At 39.4% G+C, this 23,205-nt stretch overlaps 1 protein-coding gene across 5 annotated transcripts in view; it reads right to left on the bottom strand.

The window, feature by feature from the left end:
- The window catches only part of col7a1l (collagen type VII alpha 1-like), a 161,684-nt gene that overhangs the window by 107,660 nt on the left and 30,819 nt on the right, over nt 1-23,205 (bottom strand). For all 5 annotated transcript variants that reach the window (XM_036577680.1, XM_036577679.1, XM_036577678.1 and 2 more), the window contains 11 exons: nt 19,221-19,314; nt 17,554-17,727; nt 15,036-15,199; nt 13,120-13,249; nt 12,839-12,955; nt 10,153-10,308; nt 7,528-7,644; nt 5,599-5,745; nt 5,239-5,358; nt 2,473-2,631; nt 554-667 (listed from right to left, as the gene is read on the bottom strand). In XM_036577680.1, the coding sequence (XP_036433573.1) occupies nt 554-667; nt 2,473-2,631; nt 5,239-5,358; nt 5,599-5,745; nt 7,528-7,644; nt 10,153-10,308; nt 12,839-12,955; nt 13,120-13,249; nt 15,036-15,199; nt 17,554-17,727; nt 19,221-19,314 (1,492 nt within the window). The remainder of the gene's footprint in view (nt 1-553; nt 668-2,472; nt 2,632-5,238; nt 5,359-5,598; nt 5,746-7,527; nt 7,645-10,152; nt 10,309-12,838; nt 12,956-13,119; nt 13,250-15,035; nt 15,200-17,553; nt 17,728-19,220; nt 19,315-23,205) is intronic.

Here is a 23,205-nt window from a genome sequence, read left to right as displayed (position 1 = left end):
AGAAGTTATAAGAAGTGTGTCAGCTCTTTTTGAATGAGGTACAATACAGGGCAGCCAATCAGAACAGAGCTCATTTACATATGATCTTACATGTGTCTTAAAGGCACCAGCCTGTTTAATTCTAAGGGATGAATAGAAGTTGGAAATTGATCATGTATAAATGAACTGTGACTGTTTTTGGTGCATTGACCCCTTAAAATCCCAGGCTTATTACATACTAAGGCTTATTATGCAGTAACTACAGGGACTTCAGTGCAAACTGGCTGAGCTATTCTGAGGTTATAGAAGTGTGTAATAAAATTTAGGAACCTGGCGGTGGGCCCCGGCCATTTAAACAAACAGAGCGGATCTTAAGGGAAAAAAATAAAATACAAGAAAAAGTGTAGAATATCAGCCTTTTAAGTAAAAAATCAAGAGTGTCCAATAAGAAAAGACAAAAAGAGCATTCATATTAGATAGTTTTGATGCTAGCTATACTAAGACGTCCTGTTTTCGTGAAATACTTGCATAGACATGCTCTTCAAAGGTGCACGTCGATCAGTTTCAGCTTTACCTGAGCTCCAGGTCAGTTGGTACTCCGTGGCTCCTACGATGGGGCTCCACTCCACGTTGATAGAGGAACTGGTGTAGGATGTCACCTTGAAATTTGACACATAGCCGAGGGGAGCTGGGAACAATCAGGCAGAGGGCAGCAGCTTGAGGTTCAGCTATACTGATGCTAAACTCTACACTCTATTCACTCACTGCAGAATACCTGATAGGGCTGCACAGTAGGGAGGTGCTGGTATGAGAACTCTGGGCCGATTCAAATATCCGATATTTTTTGATGATCAAATTTGCAGAAAAATGCCACTTCCAAGTGTGTTCACTGCAGAAGATGCGTTAACTTATTTTCACCCAGAAAATCAACAAAACATTTTTATATGACTGTATTTATTGTACATTATTGTACAGAACATTAAGATGTCGCTGGGCTCCTACACTGAAATGCCTGCATTGTGTTCATTTTACTTTATATATGATCCTCTATAAATAAAGGTCATGTTTCTATGTCATGATAATCCAGATAGATGTACACCAAATTTCCACATTTTATAAATCTGTATGAATTGGCATTGGCAGATATGTACATTACAAATATCTGATATCGGCATTGGCCCACAGTCCCCCTGTTTGGTGCATCCCTAACCAGGATCATGATCTGAAAAGTGAGACTGTGTAGAACAGGGGTTCTCAAACTTTTCCACCTCAAGGCCCACCTATTTATTACTATAAAGCATGAAGGCCCCCAGGGTGGTGGGGGGTCATTTTTGCTTTAAACCCTCTTGAATGTTGACACAGAAAACTTGAGAGTTATTACCTGAACAACAGCTTAAACATTAGATTGTCCATTTCGTGCACTGTTAGAAATAAAGGTTCTGTTCAGGTACATTTTTCGTTCATCAAGGAACAAACAGTGTCCAATTGTAAACCTTAAATCAGTTTTTCCAGGTGAAAAGTTCGTATTTGTACCTTTTCATAACCGAATGTTTTAAAACAGAACAATAAAATAAAAGCCTGGAGTCGAGACGGGGTGTGTGGAGTCAGTACAGCTTAGAACATATCATTTCAGTGGATTATGGTTCAGTTATGTTCCCTGACTAAAGGTACTGAGATGTACCCTTGAGGGAACCACCCCAGTGACAAGAGGGGTCCCACCCCAGTGACACGAGGGGCTCTACCTCAGTGACAGTTTAGCACCTTTATTTCTGAGAGTGTGTAGTTTATTTATTATTAAAAATAAAAACAACATCAACCTAGCAATCTCTTGAATCTATTTTTGGATGCAAATGAGGGCAGGGTATATTTATTTCTCTGCTCCTTCTTGATCTTCACGTTAGGCTAAAATAAAATGCATGTTCATTAACTGAATACCGAATGAGGAGAGCACAGCAGCGACCTGATTTCCCCTGTTATTTCATCTAATTTCAAACATTTTGTCTGTTTGAGTGCATTGTTGACATTAAGGCTGTTGTAGTTGAACACTGTAGCACAGTTATGTACAACATGTAACACAGAATATAATATTTTAGCAGATTAGACTATCGAAAGCTTGTTTTATACCAAAAACTAAGCGCAACAATGGCAAATTAAGATGTTTCGGAAACCCAATGTTTATACCAGTCACTTGTGAGTGAATGAGTGAAGCGCTGGGTGTTAATATTGTCTACTGTTTCATATTTCCTTCGTATTATTACGTTAATTCTTTTATCACTGACTTTTATAACATAAAGTGCCATCACTGGCCTCTAAAGACCGCTGGCTCCCCCCTCCGTAAAGGCCTAAGGACCACCAGAGGGTGCTTTTATGGACCACTGTTTGAGAAACCCTGGTGCAGATGACAGGTAGAGGGCATAAAACATTTGGTCATTGTCACAGGATTGGCAGTGGTAAACCATGCTATGGGCACTGTGCGTGTGTCTGAGTGCTTACAGGTCCTGAAGGTAGCAGTGATGCCGGGTCCCACCACAGAGCCGAAGAGCACATAGAGGGAGATCACATACTCCGTGTCATAGGCCAGGTTTTTCAGTACATACTCCGTGGTGCTGCCGTTCAGAGCCAGCTGCCTGGGACGATCCCTTCCAACAAATTCTATAAAGTACACACACTGGGTTATACAAACTATCGTCACCGCCTGCTATTTTTAATATTTCCCTTTCCGGATAACTCAGATAGGCAGGGAACACAGAGATGAGTTAAGAGTGAGACGTATACGACATGAAAGCAACTTCAAATATAGACATAATTATACACGCACAAAAAAAAAGTGAAGCGATGTGAGGTGAACTTGGCCATCTCTGATCTTTCATCTTGTCTTGATCAATCCCCTCAACTCCTCCTCCCTCCTCCATTTTTTTCTTTTTATTTCTCCTTCCGCCCTCTCTCTCTCTCTGAAGCACAGGTCCTGATTTAAACTTATCTTTATGCCAGGCCCGTAACTGTGAGTCACCGTGTTTCCTTTCTTTACTGCGTGTCCACAGGTTGCTCGTTTTATGTGGAGGGTAACAGCGCGTCAGCACTGACAGGCGCACGGGCTGCCGGAGCTTTCTTCAAAGGCTCTCTTTTCAGAGGGGGGGATTCAGAGGTGACAGCAAATTCATACTGTGGTTCCCCTCCCTGTAGTGCGTACATGCAGTCCTGCATGCATATGTACAAACTCTTAGTAGTGAGTGATATGGGCTAAAATTTATATCATGGTATTATTAAATTTTCTCACGGTTTCAATATATGTAATGTTATACATAGAATTCAAATGCAATCATTTTAGATGCTTAAGTAAACTATTTTTGTAGGTAAACAGTATTCCCTTCACATTTAATAAGAGACATTTTCAACAACCAAAGTAAATCTGAAATATTTTTATTGTGCAAATGAAGATAAGCCTATGTCATTATTGCTTTCTAACACAGCAAAAACGACACTAAATATTTCAGGTCTTAATTTCAACAAGGCTGAAGTTAGCTTCTAATTCACCAGCTTTATGTTGGAATTTTCTGTTCCACCTTAAATGGAACAGCAGTCCTATTCTGGCACCTGTAGAAGCATCTGAATGTAATTGGTGCACCATTTAACATGGAACAGGAATTTCAAATAACATCCCAACTTCAGCCTCGGTGAATTTAGTAGAGGTGGGCAATATGACAACGTTACTATTATCATGATAAATTAAGCCGTGATACACTTTCATATAGTATATCACTGGTATCTTCAATTCTTCTAGCAGTCTGAATGATTGCATGTACACTATATAGACAAAAGTATTAGGACACCCCTCCTAATTACTGAGTTCAGGTGTTTCAGCCACACCCATTGATAACAAGTGCCTAAAATTAAGCGTATAGCCTTACAGTCTTGATAGATACACATTGGCAGTAGAATGGGTTGTACTGATGAGCTCATAGGATGCCACCTCTGCCACAAGCCAGTTTGTGAAATTTCTGTCCTGCTAGATCTGCCCCAGACAACTGTACATGCTATTATTGTGAAAAGGAAGCACCTCAGGGCAACAACAGCTCAGCCATGAAGCGGTAGACCACACAAACTCACAGAGAGGGGCTGCCGAGTGCTGAAGCACACAGTGTCCATCCTCTGTTGAATCTCTCACTAAAGAGTTCCAAATTGCCTCTGGAAGCAACATCAGCAAAAGAATTGTGCATTAGGAGCGTCACAGAAATGGGCTTCCATGGCTGAGCAGCTGCACACAAGCCTAAGATCAAAATGCACAATGCTAAATGTGGGGGGGGGGTGCAAAGCCCGCCGCGACTGGACTCTGGAGCAGTGGAAACTTATTCTGTGGAGTGACCGAATCACGCTTCTCTATCTGTCAGTCTGTTGGACGAGTCTGGGTTTGGCGAATGCCAGGAGAACGTTACCTGCCTGACTGCACTGTGCCAGCTGTAAAGTTTGGTGGAGGAGGGATAATGATATGGGGCTGTTTTTCAGGGGTTGGTCTAGAACCCTTAGTTCCAGTGAAGGGAATCCTTAATGCTTCAGCAGAACAAGACATTTTGGACAACTGTACACTTCCAACTTTGTGGGAACAGTTTGGGGAAGAACCTTTTCTGTTCCAGCATGACTGAGCCCCAGTTCACAAAGCAGCTCCATAAAGTCATGGAGTTTGGTGTGGAGGAACTTGACTGGCCCTCACAGAGCCCTGACCTCAACCCCATCAAACACCTTTGGGATGAACTAGAATGGAGATTGTGAGACAGGCCCTCTCGTCCAACATCAGTGTCTGACCTCACAAATGCTCTTCTGGATGAATGGGCAGAAATTCCCACAGACTCTCTCCAACTTCTTGTAGAAAGCTTCCCAGAAGAGTGGAAGCTGTTACAGCTGCAAAGGGTGGACCAACTCTATATTAATGCCTATGGATTTAGAATGGGATTCATAAAAGCTCCTGTGGGTGTAAAGTGTAGGTGTCCCAATACTTTTGTCCATATAGGGTATCACAAAATACAGATTTATACCAATTATGGAGAACCCTACAGTAGCTGCATAAACTGCATAGTAACAAGTCATCAATTTTATGCCCACCTTTTATGTCAATGTCTTATTTTATTTATTTATTCATTTTTCTTCTCAGTAAAACTAAATATTGTAGATATCGTGATTAAAATGTCTTCAGGTATCATGATGTTACATTTCAACCATATCGTCCAGCCTTACTGAGTAATGACAGAGTTTTTACTGTGGTACCTGCTGTTGGACCCCAAGCCAGTCTGTATCCGGTGGCTCCGGGAACAGCGTTCCATGAGGTTACAGCACTGCTGGTGCTCACAGCCGTGGCCCTCAGGGTCTGCACTGCACTGCTCTCCACTGAGAAGAAGACAAACAGAGTGAAAGAGAGAAAAATAGGTGGATATAAAGATAAATAAACAGAGAAAAAGAGACAAATACACAGATACAGAGAGACTTATTTACTCTGAGACAGCTGCTCCCATCTCTTTTTCCTAAGCTCACTGTGTTTTGATGTTACTCCATCTCATGATCTTGCCATAATTGCTTCTTTCCTGTAAGAGCTGAAGCTATTCAATCGAGTGGTCTTCTGTCACTTACGTGTCTTTGCCTTGGCGGAGGTGACAGGCCCTTCAATGTCCACAAAGATGGGGTTGATAGTGACCGTGTACTCTGTGCCAGAATGAAGCCCCTGCACCATGTAAAAGTTATAGTTCTCTCCCAGGTTGACGCTCTCTATGTGGCCCTCTGGAAACAGAGGAAGACACTGCATGTAAGAACATGAAGTCCTTGGCTGCTATGGATGAGTCAGTCAAACCCCTTAAATTAAACATTTTTCTCTCCAGAACTACAGATCAAAACATCTCCTTTTCCATCGACATTCCAGCTCAATGAAAACACCTCAGTTAGAAAGTAATTAAATTAAATGATCCATGTCTGATGTGATCATTATGAGCTTTCGCTATTCGGTATTTGTTATATTTACAGCCGTGTGCAACAGTTTGGCACCTCTGGCCAAATTAAAATATGTTGTTTTACGCTGATTTTTTAAAGCAGAACTAAGTTAACACATCCTCTACAGCCCATGTGTCAAACACAAGGCCCATGGGCCAGATCAGGCCCATGACACAGTCCCATATGGCATATACTATTTTAGTTTTCTCTTCTTATTAGCCCGTTTCACCCTGAGATGCACTACAGTCCCCATCATGCACTGCAACATAGTGTGCATTCTGACCCCCCTTCCCCCACAATATATGGGCCAGCATTTACACAAAAAGCAAAGAGACAGTTTAACGAAAACTACCTAAAACTACTTCTTTTTATTTAGAATTATTTTTGAAGTATTCAGTGCCTATTTTGCTGGTGCAGTTTTGGCAAATTGTGAATAACAATGGCACATTCGGCAAACTGTTAAATAAAAATGAAATAAAAACACTGCCAGCCCACTGATTTGCTGAGATTTTTGGTAACACTTTCTATGAATGTCGCATTTGTAAGCATCTATAAACACATTTATAACATGTTATAATGTATTCATAAGGCATTATAAACATGGTTATAAATATTTATAAAAAAGAAGTACACTGAATTACACTTTATAGTCATGTTTATTATACATTATGAATTGTTAATATAATGCATTATAAGTAGTGCTAATAACATGTTATAATGTCAGTGCCAAAGAAGTCAGTCCCAGCTTGGAGACTGCAAAGTAAAGACAAATACCAAGCTAACGGTGGTGTAGATTACCTTTCCCACATTGGGTAAAACACTGATGGCAGCTCTAGTTTAAACTCTGACATTTGAAGCCTGTAATGTGCTTTACTGTGAATGTTTTAGTGTTTCAGTAAATCCTTCAGTAAATACTTCAACTTGAAGCCTCACTCTGAACACTGGAGGAGGCTTTAGTACAGTACGCTTCACTTTACTTAGAGTGGACAAATACGACTTATGAGCTCTTATAATTTGTTATGATCAGTACTTATAATGTATTATGTTAACAATTCATAATGTATAATAAGCATGGCTATAACATGTATTTTTATAAATATTTATAGCTATGTTTATAATGTCTTATGAATGCATTATAACATGTTATGAATGTGTTTATAGATGCTTACAAAGGTGACATTCATAGAAAGTGTTACCAGATTTTTTTATATGGCCCTTTTAGTGGTGGAGTTTGACACCCCTGCTCTACAGGAATGCACTTCTGCACAATTATTGTGTATTTGCTGAATTTAACATAAAACTAAAACGTGGCCTGTGCTAAAGCTATGGCACATTTTGTTTCATATATTATGTTTTATTTTTTCCAATATGTAAAATAAAGCAAATAAACAAAAATTCTGCATAAAATTAGCAGAAAAATGCCACGTTTAAGTGTGCTCTCTGTAGAACATGTGTTCATTTCTGTTCACTTTCGTTCAAACCTTTGCATACATTTGTAAATGTGTGCTCAAATCAGTGAATTAGTTCATTCAGGCTATCCTGTCTGGCTGGTGGTTATAACCCAGTGCTGAATACCTGAAGAGGCCCAAGTGATTCTGTACCCCGATGCTCCTCTCACTGATGGCCAGCGAGCCTGCACTGTGTCTGTAGTGGCATTCTGCACCAGCAGCTGCTGAACAGGAACCAGTTTCACTGCAACACATAAAGCACAGTAACTGTGGTCACAAATCACATTTAATAGAATACAGAGAGAATCTGCAATGATTTACAAAGGTCTTTCACACCACACACTAATTACATGGATGTGATTAAATGTTATACTGCCACCTAGTGGTGAATCCCCCATCACTGCATGTTACTACATACATGAAACACCAGTCTGATTTCATTGTGTCCTTATTGGTAAATTAATGAACCGACACTGATAACACTCAAAATTGTACCCTTTGATATTATACGATTCTGTGGAAAGAATTAAGAGTCATACAGTTATATGCAAAACTTTGGGCACCCCTGGTCAAATAACATGTCTAAGTGAAAGTAAGTGAACACATCCTCTTCAGAGGACACACATTTTAATGCACAGTTACTGCTTATTTGCTGAATTTAAACGATTGAAAAAATATATAACGTGCAAAAAATGTGGCCTGTTATAGTTTGTTTTTTTTTCAATATGCTAAACTCAGCTAATGGATAGAAATAATAGAAATTAGGCCCTAACGTTTGCAGAAGAATGCCATATTTTAGTGTATCATATCTTTCTTTAGAGGGAGTTTTACTTATTTTTACTTAGAAAATCAATAAAATATGTAATTTGACCAGGGGTGATCAAACTTACATGAATATGACTATAGACGTACAACAGTAAGAGAGAGAAACGAGACACTCCACAGCCCTCATCCATTTTTGTTGAGGTAAGATATGACTCGACCCTGTTACAATAAATAACTATAACTGATTAGATACTTAAATGGCATTTCAGGGTTTGTCTTCCTATGTTATGTATAAAATCATTTGAAAAAATCAACACGTTGACTTGCTAAGGCACAGCCAGATGCACTATGTGGGTGACCTATGGGGCATCTAATGGCCAAAAGGTAATAGTACTGCACAGTAACATGTACAGTAATGTGAAAAAGTCAGAGACTACCCTTAATATCCAGTATTAAAAGCCATTATAACATTGGATATAAGAAAAGAGCAAATTCAAAGATTCAAAGGAAAATAATATACTCCGAATAACCATGTAAGACCTGGTCGACACCAAAACTGCCCCATCAGATAAACAGCACTTAAAGCTTTCATCTCTGAGAGAGAGGAGAAAATCAAGCTGCTTCAGATCTGCAAACATCCACAGGTGTTTCTGTCCATCCTTCCACTGTGAGAAGACGACTCAGCGCTATGGGTCTGAAAGGATGTGTAGCTGTCACACTAAATACTGAAAAGTATGATATTATTCTGCTTTTTTTCTGACACTGAAAAATGATTAACTTGTACTTAATGTCTGTTTTGGAAATTACATGTATGAAGGGTGGTCTCCAAACTGTACTCAGTACTGTACATGTTTAAAATGAATTGAAATATCTGTTGACATAAAACCTGTTAACACACTCAGTTTGCTTCAACTCTATTCACATGCCAGGCTAGTTAGTCTCTGTTTAATAAACCAGCTGTATATAACTAATAAGCATCATTATGCAAAGGTGGATAGTAACTAATTACATTTACTCAGGTACATGTGCTTAAGTAAAATACTGAAGGACCTTTTTCACATCATAATACTTTTACTTCTACTCTAGTACATTAGTGAGTAAAGGAATCTACTTTTTACTCAGTTACATTTTAGCCATGCATGTTTGGTTACTAATTCCTTTTTTTGTTGATGACAACATCTGCTTTGTGATTGGTCACATCTCTGACTCTGGAGTTTTAGCATTTTATTTTAGACCCAAATAATCCCAAAATGAGAAGAACAGAACTGTACTAACTTCTTTTCCTGTGCTGATAGATGCTGGAATTACTAAGAAGTTGAACTGCAGCTCTATATGTTACTCAGTACTTAAGTAGTTTTTCGACCCAGTGCTTTTGTACTTCTACTTTTGGGAAGGTAGTTTTACTTGATTTAATAGTTTACCCAAGTATGAATACATTTACTTGAGTATGGATTCAGGCTGCTTTACCCTTTTCTGTCTTCATGCATGCCTTAAATCTATTGGACAGCAGTGCACATGTGTAAATCACGAATAAAATTATCACTTAACGTCTAATTTGGCGTGTATTGTAACATTACTGATCTTCATGAGTGAGCTGGTGCCCTCTTGATCAGGATACCAGGCTGATCTCGGCAAGGTCTTAGCTGAGGAGCGAGCATTAGTTCACTTTGGATATTCTGTGAAGAGTAAAAGCTTTTAGGTTATTATATTATATCACATTAGGTTATTAATGGTGTGTGTAATAGAGAAAGTGTTATATATACAGATTTCACTGGGATGGAGAACAATAAATCAGATGCCCACAGACACCACAGGGTCTTAATCTGCCCCTCACTGGAGGGCCGATATTTATTTTTACGAAACTCAGTTGGATTTTAGTTTCTTAATTACCATTTATAGGTACAAGCGATCAATAACGCTACACGCTCTCAACGAGGTGAGACGGACATAATGAGGAACAGAAGACAAACAGAAAAGAAACTCCTACATGTTCTCCCAACAACAGACACAGGCTCGCTTGGTCCCTCAGGGTAAATGGCATAGATGCTGACTGTGTACGTCTTATCTTCCTCCAAGCTGTCAATCACGTGAGAGGAGGCGTCGCCCTGCAGGACTTGCTCGTAGGTCAGCCCGGGTCTGTCAGCTGAGGGATTAAAACAGAATTAATCAGAAACCAGATCCATAATAGAAGCAGTAAATAAAACTCTGCATCAGTTTCCATCACAAATATGAATAATTGTTATGTATATACAGTCATACGCAAAAGTTTGAACACCCCCTGTCACATTACTGTCACGAACGAGACGAGACTGGATGCAATCGCCGACAGTTTAATACACACAAAAAAGGTCATATAATCCAAAATCAATATAAAAGCAGAGAGGCTAGTGATGGATAAGCGGGTTCAAGGTAAGAGTAACAACAGGCCAGAGTCAAAAGATCCAGAGAAACAGTCAAATCAGAAGAATACAGGCTCAGAACTCAACAGACTTCTCAAAGTGTGGTGAGAACTGGGAGTTCATAAAGGGTGGCAGGGATTACTAACAGGTGTGGGGCTGGAGGGGGAGCCAGTGATCAATAAGTTGGAGTTCTTTCAATCTCAAAACTTTGTGCACCGTTTTGCTACGGTTTCCAGGTTCAACAACATGTTTCATATGGTCTGAAACGGTGTGCAGCGGGCTTTGAGGTACATATTCTCTCATTTGATGGGTGTGACAGAGGTGTTACCCGATCAGAATGAGTGACGTGTATATTAACTCCATTTTAAAAAGGCAGTGCACACAATGGATTCTAACAAAGTCACCTACAATGCAGCCAATGCAGCTTGGTGTACGCGGTTATTGAGGACGTTAGAAGACATATTTGTCTTAAGTATTGCAAAGTTTTTTAACAGAATAATCTAGAAGGATGCCAAGAATGGCCTTCAGCTCCCACAGATGCAACGCTTGCGTACCACAACAGAGGGTTAAATGCACCACTGATTTGCTTAAACGTTTCCCATGTTTTGTCAGGGCCGAATGCAGCCCTGGTGATGCAGAGTGCTGGAGAACAGATAGGCGAAGAAAGTTACGGTAACACTTTCTATGAATGTCACCTTTGTAAGCATCTATAAACACATTCATAACATGTTATAATGCATTCGTAAGACATAACTATAAAGCTATAAGCTATAAATATTTATTAAAATGCATTACACGTTATAGCCATGTTTATTATGCATTATGAATTGTTAACATAATACATTATAAGTACTGTTCATAACAAATTATAAGAGCTCATAAGTGGTATTTGTCCGCTCTAAGTAAAGTGAAGCGTACTGTACTAAAGCCTCCTCCAGTGTTCAGAGTGAGGCTACAAGTTGAAGTATTTACTGAAGGATTTACTGAAACACTAAAACATTCACAGTAAAGCACATTACAGGCTTCAAATGTCAGAGTTTAAACTAGAGCTGCCATCAGTGTTTTACCCAGTGTGGGAAAGGTAATGTACACCACCGTTAGCTTGGTATTTGTCTTTACTTTACGCTCTCCAAGCTGGGACTGACTTCTTTGGCACTGACATTATAACATGTTATTAACACTATTTATAATGCATTATATTAACAATTCATAATGTATAATAAACATGGCTATAAAGTGTAATTCAGTGTAATTCATTTTTATAAATATTTATAACCATGTTTATAATGCCTTATGAATACATTATAACATGTTATAAATGTGTTTATAGATGCTTACGAAGGTGACATTCATAGAAAGTGTTACCAAAGTTACCTGTTTTCTGGATTTTCTAGGTGAAAATAAAAATAGCGCATCTCATTCTGGGCATTTTTTTTGCAGTGGGTAGCGCTGTCGCCTCACAGCAAGAAGGGCCTGGGTTTGGTTCCCCGGCTGGGTGACCAGGGTCATTTCTGTGTGGAGTTTGCATGTTCTCCCTGTGTCTGAGTGGGTTTCCTCCCACAGTCCAAAAACATGCGGTCAGGCCAGTTGGAGATGCTTAATTGCCCCTAGGTGTGAATGCATGTATGGATGTATATCTGCCTGCGATGGACTGGCAACCTGTCCAGGGTGTATCCTGCCTTCCATCCAATAAACACTGGGATAGGCTCCAGCACCCCCCGCGACCCAGAAGGATAAGCGGGGGGTATGAAATGTGTGTGAGTTTAACATATAATATGCGATAACAGGCCACATTTTATGTTTTTTGTTTTATTTTCCCAAAATATGTTAAATTGAGCAAATAAACTGTAACTGTGCATTAAAATGTGCAGACATTTGTGTGTTCTCTGTAAAGGGTGTGTTAACTAAGATGCATGTAATTTGCAAACTTTTGCATATGACTATATATAAGTATTAGTGCTGAAATAGCTGGAAAAAAGTATTTTGCACAAAACGTTTGTATTGTTTGCCCTTAAAACACCTTTTTTCCCCCCTCAATTAACCATCAATAAATCACTTGATTACTAATATAATCTATATGAACACAGTGACAGTGCTACATTTACAATGCAAAAGTTTTAGGCACCTGAAAAAAATTGATTTATTTATAAAAAAAAATATTTAGCTGTGTATGTAAAAGATATTTATCTGGTCAAAAAGCATTTATTTGCTCAGAAAAACCATAATAATAAAATAAACACAAATATAAAATGCAATAAGTGAAGGGCTGCTTACATCTTGGGATGTAGATTTTGTACGAGTTAACTTGACCAAGTGGAGACGTCCAGCCCAGACGCAGAGAGAACAGCCCCTCCTCGATCACGCGGAAGTTTGCTACTGGCGGCACCGAAGCTGGATAGAACAAGAGAGTAAAAGGTTTTTGGATTCTAGAACATCGTTCTAGAGCAGCACTGCCTAAACTGGCCCTCATAGACCCTAAAGGACATCTTCTATGAGACTATCAGTCATTGAATACTCAAATATAAACAATGTAAGCTTTTCTCTGTGCCACTCACTCGTCTCTATGCTGATGGAGGAGGATTCTCCGATGAGTCCAGGGTAGACGGCGTAGACAGTGAGGGAATATTCAGTCTTCGGAGTCAACCCCGTTACCTTCGTACTTCCTACATCTCCCTTCAGATCAATCTGAGACAGAACGGGAAGCTTTACAACACGTTTATGTAGAGCTGACTTAATTATTCAATCAACAAAAACAAACAAACCAGAAAAACCCACTCACTTAATTCTAACTTCTCTATTTATCTGCATTGATTAGCTGGCAACTTGCATAATGAGGGTCAAATGACATGTTGTGTTCATTTTCTGAGTGAAACTAAGTTAACATAACCTCTACAGAGAACACAGTTAGGCACATTTTAATGCACGATTCCTGTTTATTAGCTGAATTTAACATATTGGCAAATAAAATGAAACATCAAATGTGGCCTGTGCAAAAATAAAAATAAATAAATAAATACATTTTGTGTTGTTTTTTTTTCCAAATATATTAAATGTGGCAAATAAATAGAAATTTTGATAAGAAATTAGAGAAAATTAGAAAATTAACAAAACATGCCATTATAAGGTATGCATGGTTTGTTCTTGTTTATTTTTATTGTTTAGCCTTATAATCATTAGATTACTCATTACTGTTATAATTCATAGTCACTATATCGCTAGCACTACATTCACATTTACGCTGTACTTTACCTGAAGTGTGTCTACATAACACATTCATAACATCTTACATAAACACTTCACAACATGTTCATGAATGTTTAAATCAACATTCATAAAGCATTCAAGTTTTACATAATATTAAGATGGAGTACCATGCCATTTTACTGAGATAAATCTTTCAAAATAAAAGTCTTCATTCTTCATGTAGTAATACAGTTTTGAAATACTATATTGTATTCATTGAAACGTCTCATTTCACGACAGGCAAAATAAAAATGACCTTGTACCCCTTTGGTCATTAAATGCTTTGACACTTAGGCACATTTTGCCTGTACTTTAAACTTCATATTTGTTTCTTCTTAAGCATTTGTATTTCGCACTTTATTACTCTTATTAGAGGAAATGGATGAGTTTTACGGCCCTGTCAAATTCCTTTGAAATTCCTTCATCCAGCCTACTAAGATTCAGTCGAATGATTGTTCATAGCATATTTATGAGTAATTTCCTCAGTGGAATTCACTGTTTTCATTGTTTTTCCCTCCAATTTTCCAATTTATGCTGAAGAAAAAAGAATTCTTAAAAAGAAGTCAAAAGTGTACATGAAACATGCCTCAGTGTCAAAGCACTTCATGGCATTTTACTGAAAATAGCATACTTTGTCAGAATAAAAAATGAAGACTTTTATTTTGAAAAATATTTCTCCATAGACATAGTACTCCACATTAATATCATGTAAACATGAATGCTTTAGGAATGTTGATTTAAACAGTCATGAACATGTTCTGAAGTGCTTATGTAAGATGTTATGAATGTGTTATTCAGACACCCTTCAAGTAAAGTGTTAATTTACATTTACAGTACTGTGCAAAGGTTTTAGACACCTGAGAAAATAAGATCTAAGAAGCTATTTATTGGCACTATGCCAGTAAACATATGTTTTTTTTTATTATTTATTACAAAAAATACACTTTTTGACCACGGCAATAGATAAACTTTTTAACAAGCAAAAACACACTTACTGCCAAAATAAAAGGTTTTAAACAATGTGCTTAGGTACCTAAGACATCTGCACAGTACTGTATGTTTCCCTCTCAATCATATTAATACACACGTTAAAACGATGCTGCAGAGAAACAGATTCATGAGTCATACGAGCCTAAAATGAACAAATGTAAACGAAAACACAGTGGAAGGTCTGCAGTAGGATGCCCTGCCTGCGGTCCTGCCCTGCCAGGGTGTGTGTGGGTGTCACCTGTCTGTGCTGAGCTGGGAGCAGATGGCCCTTCGGGGACACAGGGGCGATCAGCAGCCTGTAGCCTGTCACGTCTCCAGTGGCCAGACTCCAAGAGAGCTGCAGAGAGCTGTAGCTCAACTCACTCACCTGCAGGTCTCTGGGGCCTACCACCTTCTCCACCACTGCGAGAGGGAGAGAGAGAGAGAGAGAGAGAGAGAGAGAGATAGACAATAAGACATGGAAAAGACACCAAGAGGAAGAGAGGGACCGAGAGAAAAAGGCAGAGATAAGGCAGGGGAAAGACACAGAACAAGATAACGAGAGAGAGATCGACAGGCACAATCAGACAGAGCCACAGAGAGAGAGAGAGAAAGAGACAGAGAGAGACAGAGAGCAGAGAATCTAGCTAGTCTAAACCATTCTGATCTCAAACTGTGTTGCAGGAGGGTAGTTAGAGAATGTTACAGCTCCTGTTTAACCCTTTTAATGCACTCCTCTCTGTTAAAAACATGATTTCTCAATGATATTATTGCATTTCGTCGCTGTCCAAGGAAAAAAACAAGTACCTCCAAAATGATAACTTTAATAAATTTTAATAATTTAAAATAAAACCAAATTGTTTTAAATAAAACAATAGACTACATTCGCTGCAGATAACTTGAACCTCTTTAAATGTCCCCAATGTACAGTAGGTTTTTTAAAACTGCCCAACTGCCCATTTGCTTGAACTAGACATCTGGCACCTCTTTGTTTTGTTTTGTGCTTGTGGTGCTGACCCATAGATTGTTGTTAGGGGAGGGGGTGGGAGCACGCATTATGTTGAAGTGCTTGCCGAGAACTGTGGTGCAGCTTATGGTAAAATAGACTAATATTAATAGAAAATATTTTTAAATATTGCGGGCCGAATAGAATTGTGCCACAGGCCTGACTTGGCCCACGGGCCTTGTGTGTGACACACAGGGTTTAGAGGTATTAAACTCTCATGTCTGGTTCCTCCTAAGTCTAGAACAAAGCATTTCACACCAAACCACTTTAAATGACTTTGCTTATGTCCAGGGCGACACGGTGGCACAGTGGGTAGCGCTGTTGCCTCACAGCGAGAATGGCCTGGGTTTCCTGGCTGGGCGACCAGGGTCATTTCTGTGTGGAGTTTGCCTGTTCTCCCCGTGTCTGTGTGGGTTTCCTCCCATAGTCCAAAAACATGCAGTTAAGCTAATTGGACTCGCTAAATTGCCCCTAGGTGTGAGTGAATGTGTGTCTGTCTGTCTGCCCTGCGATGGACTGGCGACCTGTCCAGGGTGTATCCTGCCTTCCGCTCAATGACAGCTGGGATAGGCTCCAGCACCCCACCGCGACCCAGAAGGATAAGTGGTTTAGATGATGTATGTTTATGTCCATATAATTATGGTCGTTTACAATTATGCAGAAATTTTGAGAAATCATCTAAAAGTAGTCTACTCTTTTAGTACTCTTCTACCTCAGAGGAAGAACTCCTCAGCTAACAACAGTGTGAGTGAGTGCTATTTCAGGACAGATTTGTTACATTATTGGACCGGATTCATTCTGTTTTTCCCTCTGATATCCCATCCAGCATTTTCTGTCAATATTGGTCTGATACCAATACCTGGTGTACCTAGATTGGTGCCATCTCCAAAAGAAAGCTCCGAATCAGTTCTTTCACATGCTGATAGATGGACATGCATGCATCGTAACCACTCCGGGGGCAGATTTTAATAAGTGGCCAAACAAGCTAAAGTCACTGTATATATGTACATATATGCGGACAACATGTTAGGTAAGACTCTGGGTGTGTCTCAAAACCTAGTGAGCTCTACATAGACAGCATTTTACGTCACAATACGCGCGCTCCCGACAAGAAGGCTGTCCCAGTTCTTAGATATCTCAAATATGCTGCCTACTGAGGTCTCATTTTGGCCCAATATCAAGTAAGCATCGGATGTTTCCTCAGCTGCTGAGGCAATCCCACAGTGCAGTGCGGCGCAACTGTTGTTTGAAGACGGCGAGCAGAAGCGCTTCACCAAGCAGCGACGTCATCTTCAAACGTAAGTTATTCTGATTTTCTGGGGTATTGATCTGTCTTCTAGTCATAAAGGTGCACAAATAGCCTATACTTTCCACGTTTGACCACAACTATTGTCTATTTTGCTGTTTTATTCAGAGCAAATACAATTAAAATCGCTATATAAACCGCCAGAGCAGATCCATGTTGGCTAAATGTGATTCTGACGGCTGAGGTAAGTAAACGCCGGTCTCGTGCAGTGGGCGGGAACAAGCGGCGATGTCACTGCTGTCTAATTAGAGCGTCTCATTTATTTATCTTATAAGGATAGATGACAGTTGGAACGCTGCCTACTTAGACAGCTGCCTATGTAGACAGTGGCTACTTAGAGAGCTCACTAGGTTTTGAGACACACCCTCTGTTGAGCAGTGCTGTTCTATTCTAGCACAGGGATGCCTGGCGTAAGTGCGATCAGCGTGTCCCCTCTCGTGAACGTGTATGTGTTCAGCGTCTCACCTGGTGGGCTGTGTTTGACGGGACGAGGAGGTTCAGATGCAGTGAAACATACTCTGCGGGAGAGCTTGGGCAGCAGGTGCTCTAAGAAGGAGAAATCGGGGCTGAGCATCAGGTGCTCTTCAGGAGGTTCGCTCACCATCCTCCTCAGCTCCTCCGGATCAGCATTCCTCACACCTGAACGACACACACACAGCACTGACCTCCTACTGCTCCACATCTATTCAGATCCCAGCATCAATCATCTGACTGGTATGTTCAAACCCCCCTAGCATGCGCAACACATACATCAAAGACACAGAACAGATGTAGGACTGGACGATTATCTTCCAAGACAGATGAATGGTACTTCCCAATGCAGCGGAGGTTAAGCGGTTGAGGCTAGATTAAAATTATATTATTACTATTTATTCAGTAAATAATAAAAATTGATGTACGCTGTTTGGCTCAGTTCACTTTAGGCGATGATTTGAATAAGTAATGGAAAATAACCTCACCATCATTTACGTCCAAAACGCACAATGCAAAGTTGGACTAAGTATTACTACTATATTGTAGTTGGACTATAATATAATAAAGATTTAAATAAGATTTAAATAAGATTTCAGGATATATATAATTTAATATTGTATTTTACAAATTATAGTATAAAATATAATATTATTTGTTAAAATATATCATGTTTAATGAATAATTAATTTACAATGAACTTTCAATGGAATTCCAGTTTTTTTTTCCTTCTTTCTTTTTATTTTTATATTCTAATCTTAATCTGGTCTTGGTCTCAGCCACTCCTGGTCTCTGTCTTGACTCAAATTCAGCTAATAAAAAAATCTCAGTCTTCATTCAGACTCGACTTCCACAAAGTCTCGGCTTTGACTAACTGACAATAAAATCTTGGGCTTGATTCAGACTCAACTACTACAAAGTCTCGGTCTTGACTCGAACTTGACTACTACAAAGTCTCAGTCTTGACTTGAACTTGACTACTACAAAGTCTCAGTCTTGACTCAAACTTGACTACCAGAAGGTCTCAGTCTTGACTCGAACTTGACTACTACAAAGTCTCGGTCTTGGCATGTACGTAGCAGGGTTCAAGTAAAGTGTTACCTGATTAATTATATAATTATACAATAGTAAATGACAATAATAACTCAACTTCTAATGACCAGCTCTTCTGTAGAGGAAAGGTTGCTCAGGCTCAACGTCAGTCTTCTTATCAGTAGTCACATACTCTAAGACTAAGACCGTAAATACCCACACTTTTAGACTACGACAGTAAGTGATGGTGGGTAGGTGGACGTGTGGTGCTCTGCCCTGCACGTGTGTCCCAGATGTGCGGAGCTAGGCTGATTTATTCAGACCTCTCGGGGGCAGATTGATTAGAGAGTCTGAGAGTCAGAGCACGAGAGGGGAGAGGAGACAAGCCTGATGAGAAATCGCTGCAATTAATCGGCCACTCACTAATGAGCTGTAATTATTTCTGCGCTCTGGGCATCGGGATGGGCTAACTGTGAGAGTTAAGGCAGCGAGACCCACACGCACACACACACACACACACTGTCTCACATCTCATATTTTACAGACGTATATTGACAGACTCATAAAACTAATGAGTGATCCACACATAAAGTGGAAAAGAATGAAGTGATGTAGAGAATGTTACTCACCGACTGCAAAGAGAGAGATTCCACTGTCAGCCACGGCTTTAACCGGCCCATCGATCAGATCATCTGATCTGCCATTAGTAATCAGAACCGCAATCTGAAATCAGAGAGGAATAGCAAGATGGGACTCTGTCTCTGCAACATAAACCCAACTTATGTATGCCTTCTGAACAGCAGACCTCAACAGCTAGAACTTAGAAATACAATAGAAAGGTAGAAATACTAGAAACGTATTGTTTTAAGTTAAGTGATACACTTAGGGATGTGAATGTGGCAAATTATTTTGACTGATAACAAATCGTTAGTACTCCGTAATTGACTGTTAACTGACAAACCTAAAATCATGGACCATGGAAACATCAAACAGAGCACAGCACAGTTTTTACAGATGTGACAATAACATAATGTGGTCTATTTACTTACATTCACTACACATTATAAGCATATTATAATCTAATTATATTATTAAAAGTCAATGAATGTACATTATATGGCCAAAAGTATATAGACACCCCTCCTAATTACTGAGTTCAGCCACACTCATTCAGCACATAGCCATGAAATCTCCATAGACAAACACCGGCAGTAAAATGGGTCATAGTGAAGAGCTCAATGACTTTTAAACGAGGCACTGTTATAGGATGCCACCTTTTTCTTACCTGCTAGATCGGCTCCAGTCAACCGTAAGTGGTATTATTGTGAAACAGAACCAGTAGCAGTAGACCACATAAACTCGCAGAGTGGGGATACAAAGTGAGTAGCATGTACAAATAGCCTATCCTCTGTTTCAGCACTCACTACAGAGTTCCAAACAGCCTCTGAAAGCAACATCAGCACAAGAACGGTGCATCAAAAAGCTTCACGAAATGAGTTCCCCTAGCCAAGAAGCTGCACACAAGCCTAAGATCACTATGTGCAATGCCAAGCGTCGGCTGGAGTGGTGTAAAGCGTGACGCCACTGGACTCTAGAGCTGTGGAGACTCTCTGGAGTGATGTATCCTGCAAACAATAACTGTTAGCTAACAAAGACACTTGTAGGCTATAACTTAAATATATATATATATATAAAGGCTATAACTGAAACCTCATGTTGAATGAAAAACCCATTTATTCAAATATCAATTGTTATTGGAAATTAAATAAACTTTTAAACCAAAAGCCTTGTTCGAACATTTATGTATTTTTTGCTTGTGGTTAAGTGGTGAATCAGTAACATCCCTAAATCATATGCAGAGTTTAAGCATATCCCTGGTGGTTGCTAGGGTGTTGCCCTACAGTCACTATGGTATTTCAGGCGCTTGCTAAAGTGTTGATATCTGGTTGCTATGCTATCCCAGGTGGTTATTTGGGTATTACTAACCAGTGTTTGCTAAGGTGGTTTCTTTGGTATATCTGGTGGTTGCTAGGGTGTTGCTAGGTGGTTGCTAAGGTATCCCAGGTGGTTGCTAGGGTGTTGCTAGGAGGTTGGTATGGTATTCCACAGGGTTAATAGGATTTTGCCAGTGTACTTGTAATATCGTGATATAAGGGTCATGCATACTTTTGCCCATATAGTGGGGAAAAAATCGCCATTTAATGATCACTGTAAGAAAGCTGTATGTCCAAACAAAAAAAATGTATGCAAGCACATCATTCCTGACCAGACTGGACATTCCAGAGTTGACCTATTCCTATTCAAATATCAACTGTTATTGGAAATTAAATAAACTTTGAAACCACATGCATTGGTCAAACATTTACGTATTTTTCTCTTAATTGTTAAGTGGTTAATCATTAACATCCCCAGATCCACAACATTTACTTGATTCAAGTGTGTACGTTGTTTGCACATTAATAAAAAATATTACATCAATGCAAATTTGTCTTTTGGTTTAATTACTTTTGGCAGCAATTGTACAAATGAAATATTTTATTCATGTAGACTTTATGTTTACATTTAGATTGCTTTGTGCACATTTGAATTAAGGTTAGTTTGAGGTGGATGGGTCTTTTTTGCCCCTTTTCCAGTCCATAGAAACTGATAAATTCTTTTTCTGAATCTTCTGAATCTTTTTCGGAATTTCAAATTGCTTCTTTGTACTTGATTCAAATGTGTACATCAAACCCACACGATTAAAATATATTACATCAATGCAGTTTTGTCTTTAAGTCTGCTTATGTCTACCACTGATTGTGCTGATGTAATATATTTTGATGTACACATTTGAATCAAGTACAAAGAGGAAGGCAATTTGAAATTCTCGTGACCCTGTCAGCAATAACATGCATCATGCATTTGGACAATTTATCAGTTTCTGTAGATTCAAAAAAGGGCAAAAAGGGTCATGACCTATCCCCTCACTCTTCCTACCCACACCCTTGGAATTACTTGACACGTTTTAACACCTAATTTGATGCATAATTCACGATCCATAACACGTTTGAACGTGCCAGACCAGGAATTCATAATTGCCATTATGAAAATTCAACCAGTTTGTTAGAAGCTCACCTGAATCAATAGAGGCAGGTCAGGATCTTTAATATGCACCAAACTGCATTATGCACTGGTGAGTGTGCGTGTGCATTTGTGCGAGTGGGTGTGATCTGATTTTAAATACAAGCCGATATCTCTGCAGTTCATTACCTTCTTCGCCTGCGCTCATTTGCACATCAGGTGCTTCTCTCTGCAGGACCTGCAGCTGTATGCGGTTGGAAATCTTAATGAACTGCTCATTTAGACGCAGTGGTGTCCTGACATTAAAGCAACAGTGAGCTAATGTATCTGAATAAGGCCAGATGTGCTGACTGAGGCTTATGAGAGCGCTCTGATAAGAGGCTACTGTACACAGAACAGAGTAATTATTTATGAAGGGGCACTGCATGTCCTTTGGTAGGGTTAGGGTTATTCAATCAGCTGAGGCGCGTTATACTAAGGCTACATCTTAGTATTCTGCATTTCACACTGCAAAGCAAAACTGCTGCATAGCCCAACATCAGGGGTCTCAAACTCTCGTACAGCCCATAGCAGTTTATCTCTAATCTGGCCCACTATTCTTCAAACCACTTCAGGAGCCACAACATTTTTTTGTCCACTTTACTATCTTGGTTGTAAATATGTCTCAGTATGTGCTGATGTACTAAAATATAGGCTAAAAATATTATATAAACAAAAACGCAGACTTACTTTGCTATATTTACTTAGCTATAGCTGCCTTTCTCGCATCTCAGGCAGGAAACTTTTCCACAAAAGTAGAAGAGTTTCTCATAAAATGTCAACGTTCGGCCTTTTATGAGGCGGAAGTCAGCTTCTAATTCAAATTTTCTCAGTCCACCTTAAATGATTCCTGAAGGGGCCAGAATGTAACTGCTGCACCATTTAAGGTGGAATGGGAAAATTTGAACAAGAAGCTGGCGAATGAGAATCTGACTTCATCTTTGTGACTTTTTAGTGTTTGTCAGTTTCTCGTTGCAGATTAAACGTAGCAGGAAACCAGCTGGAGTGATTATAAATGCAAATAAGTCCATTCGTCTTCAAATTATCGACGTTCATCTTAAATCTTTCTCTTTGCCTTTTCATTAGCTACTACAGACCAGCAGTCTGCACGCCAGTCTTCAGGGTTAAAGGGTGAATTAGCAGTTCTACATTAACTCCATTAATTGTTAAACTGTGTTGAACAATCAGCAGAGCTTTATTTTACTGCAAAGGAGGATTATTTTATTATTATCTACAAATCTACGAACCATTCAAACAAAAACTTGATACACCGCCACACACTGAGCACACATGACTGTCATTTCGCTATATCTGAGATAACACTGTAATTTAGATCGATAGTTAAATCTGCCTTTGTGGATTCATTCATTACAAAGCGTTACACACAGCCTGTCAGAATTAAGAAATGAAAGGAACTATCAAACAAATCCACTGGCAACACAGATTCAATAACTTTGCCAACTTGATATAACTGCTTAGCAGAAAGAACAATGCTTTCACGCTAAGAGTCCCATA

Source organism: Colossoma macropomum, unplaced genomic scaffold, assembly GCF_904425465.1.
Source record: "Colossoma macropomum unplaced genomic scaffold, Colossoma_macropomum, whole genome shotgun sequence".
Taxonomy (NCBI): domain Eukaryota; kingdom Metazoa; phylum Chordata; class Actinopteri; order Characiformes; family Serrasalmidae; genus Colossoma; species Colossoma macropomum.
The sequence above is the reverse complement of the archived record's forward strand: the minus strand, read 5'-3'. Positions and strand labels throughout refer to the sequence as shown.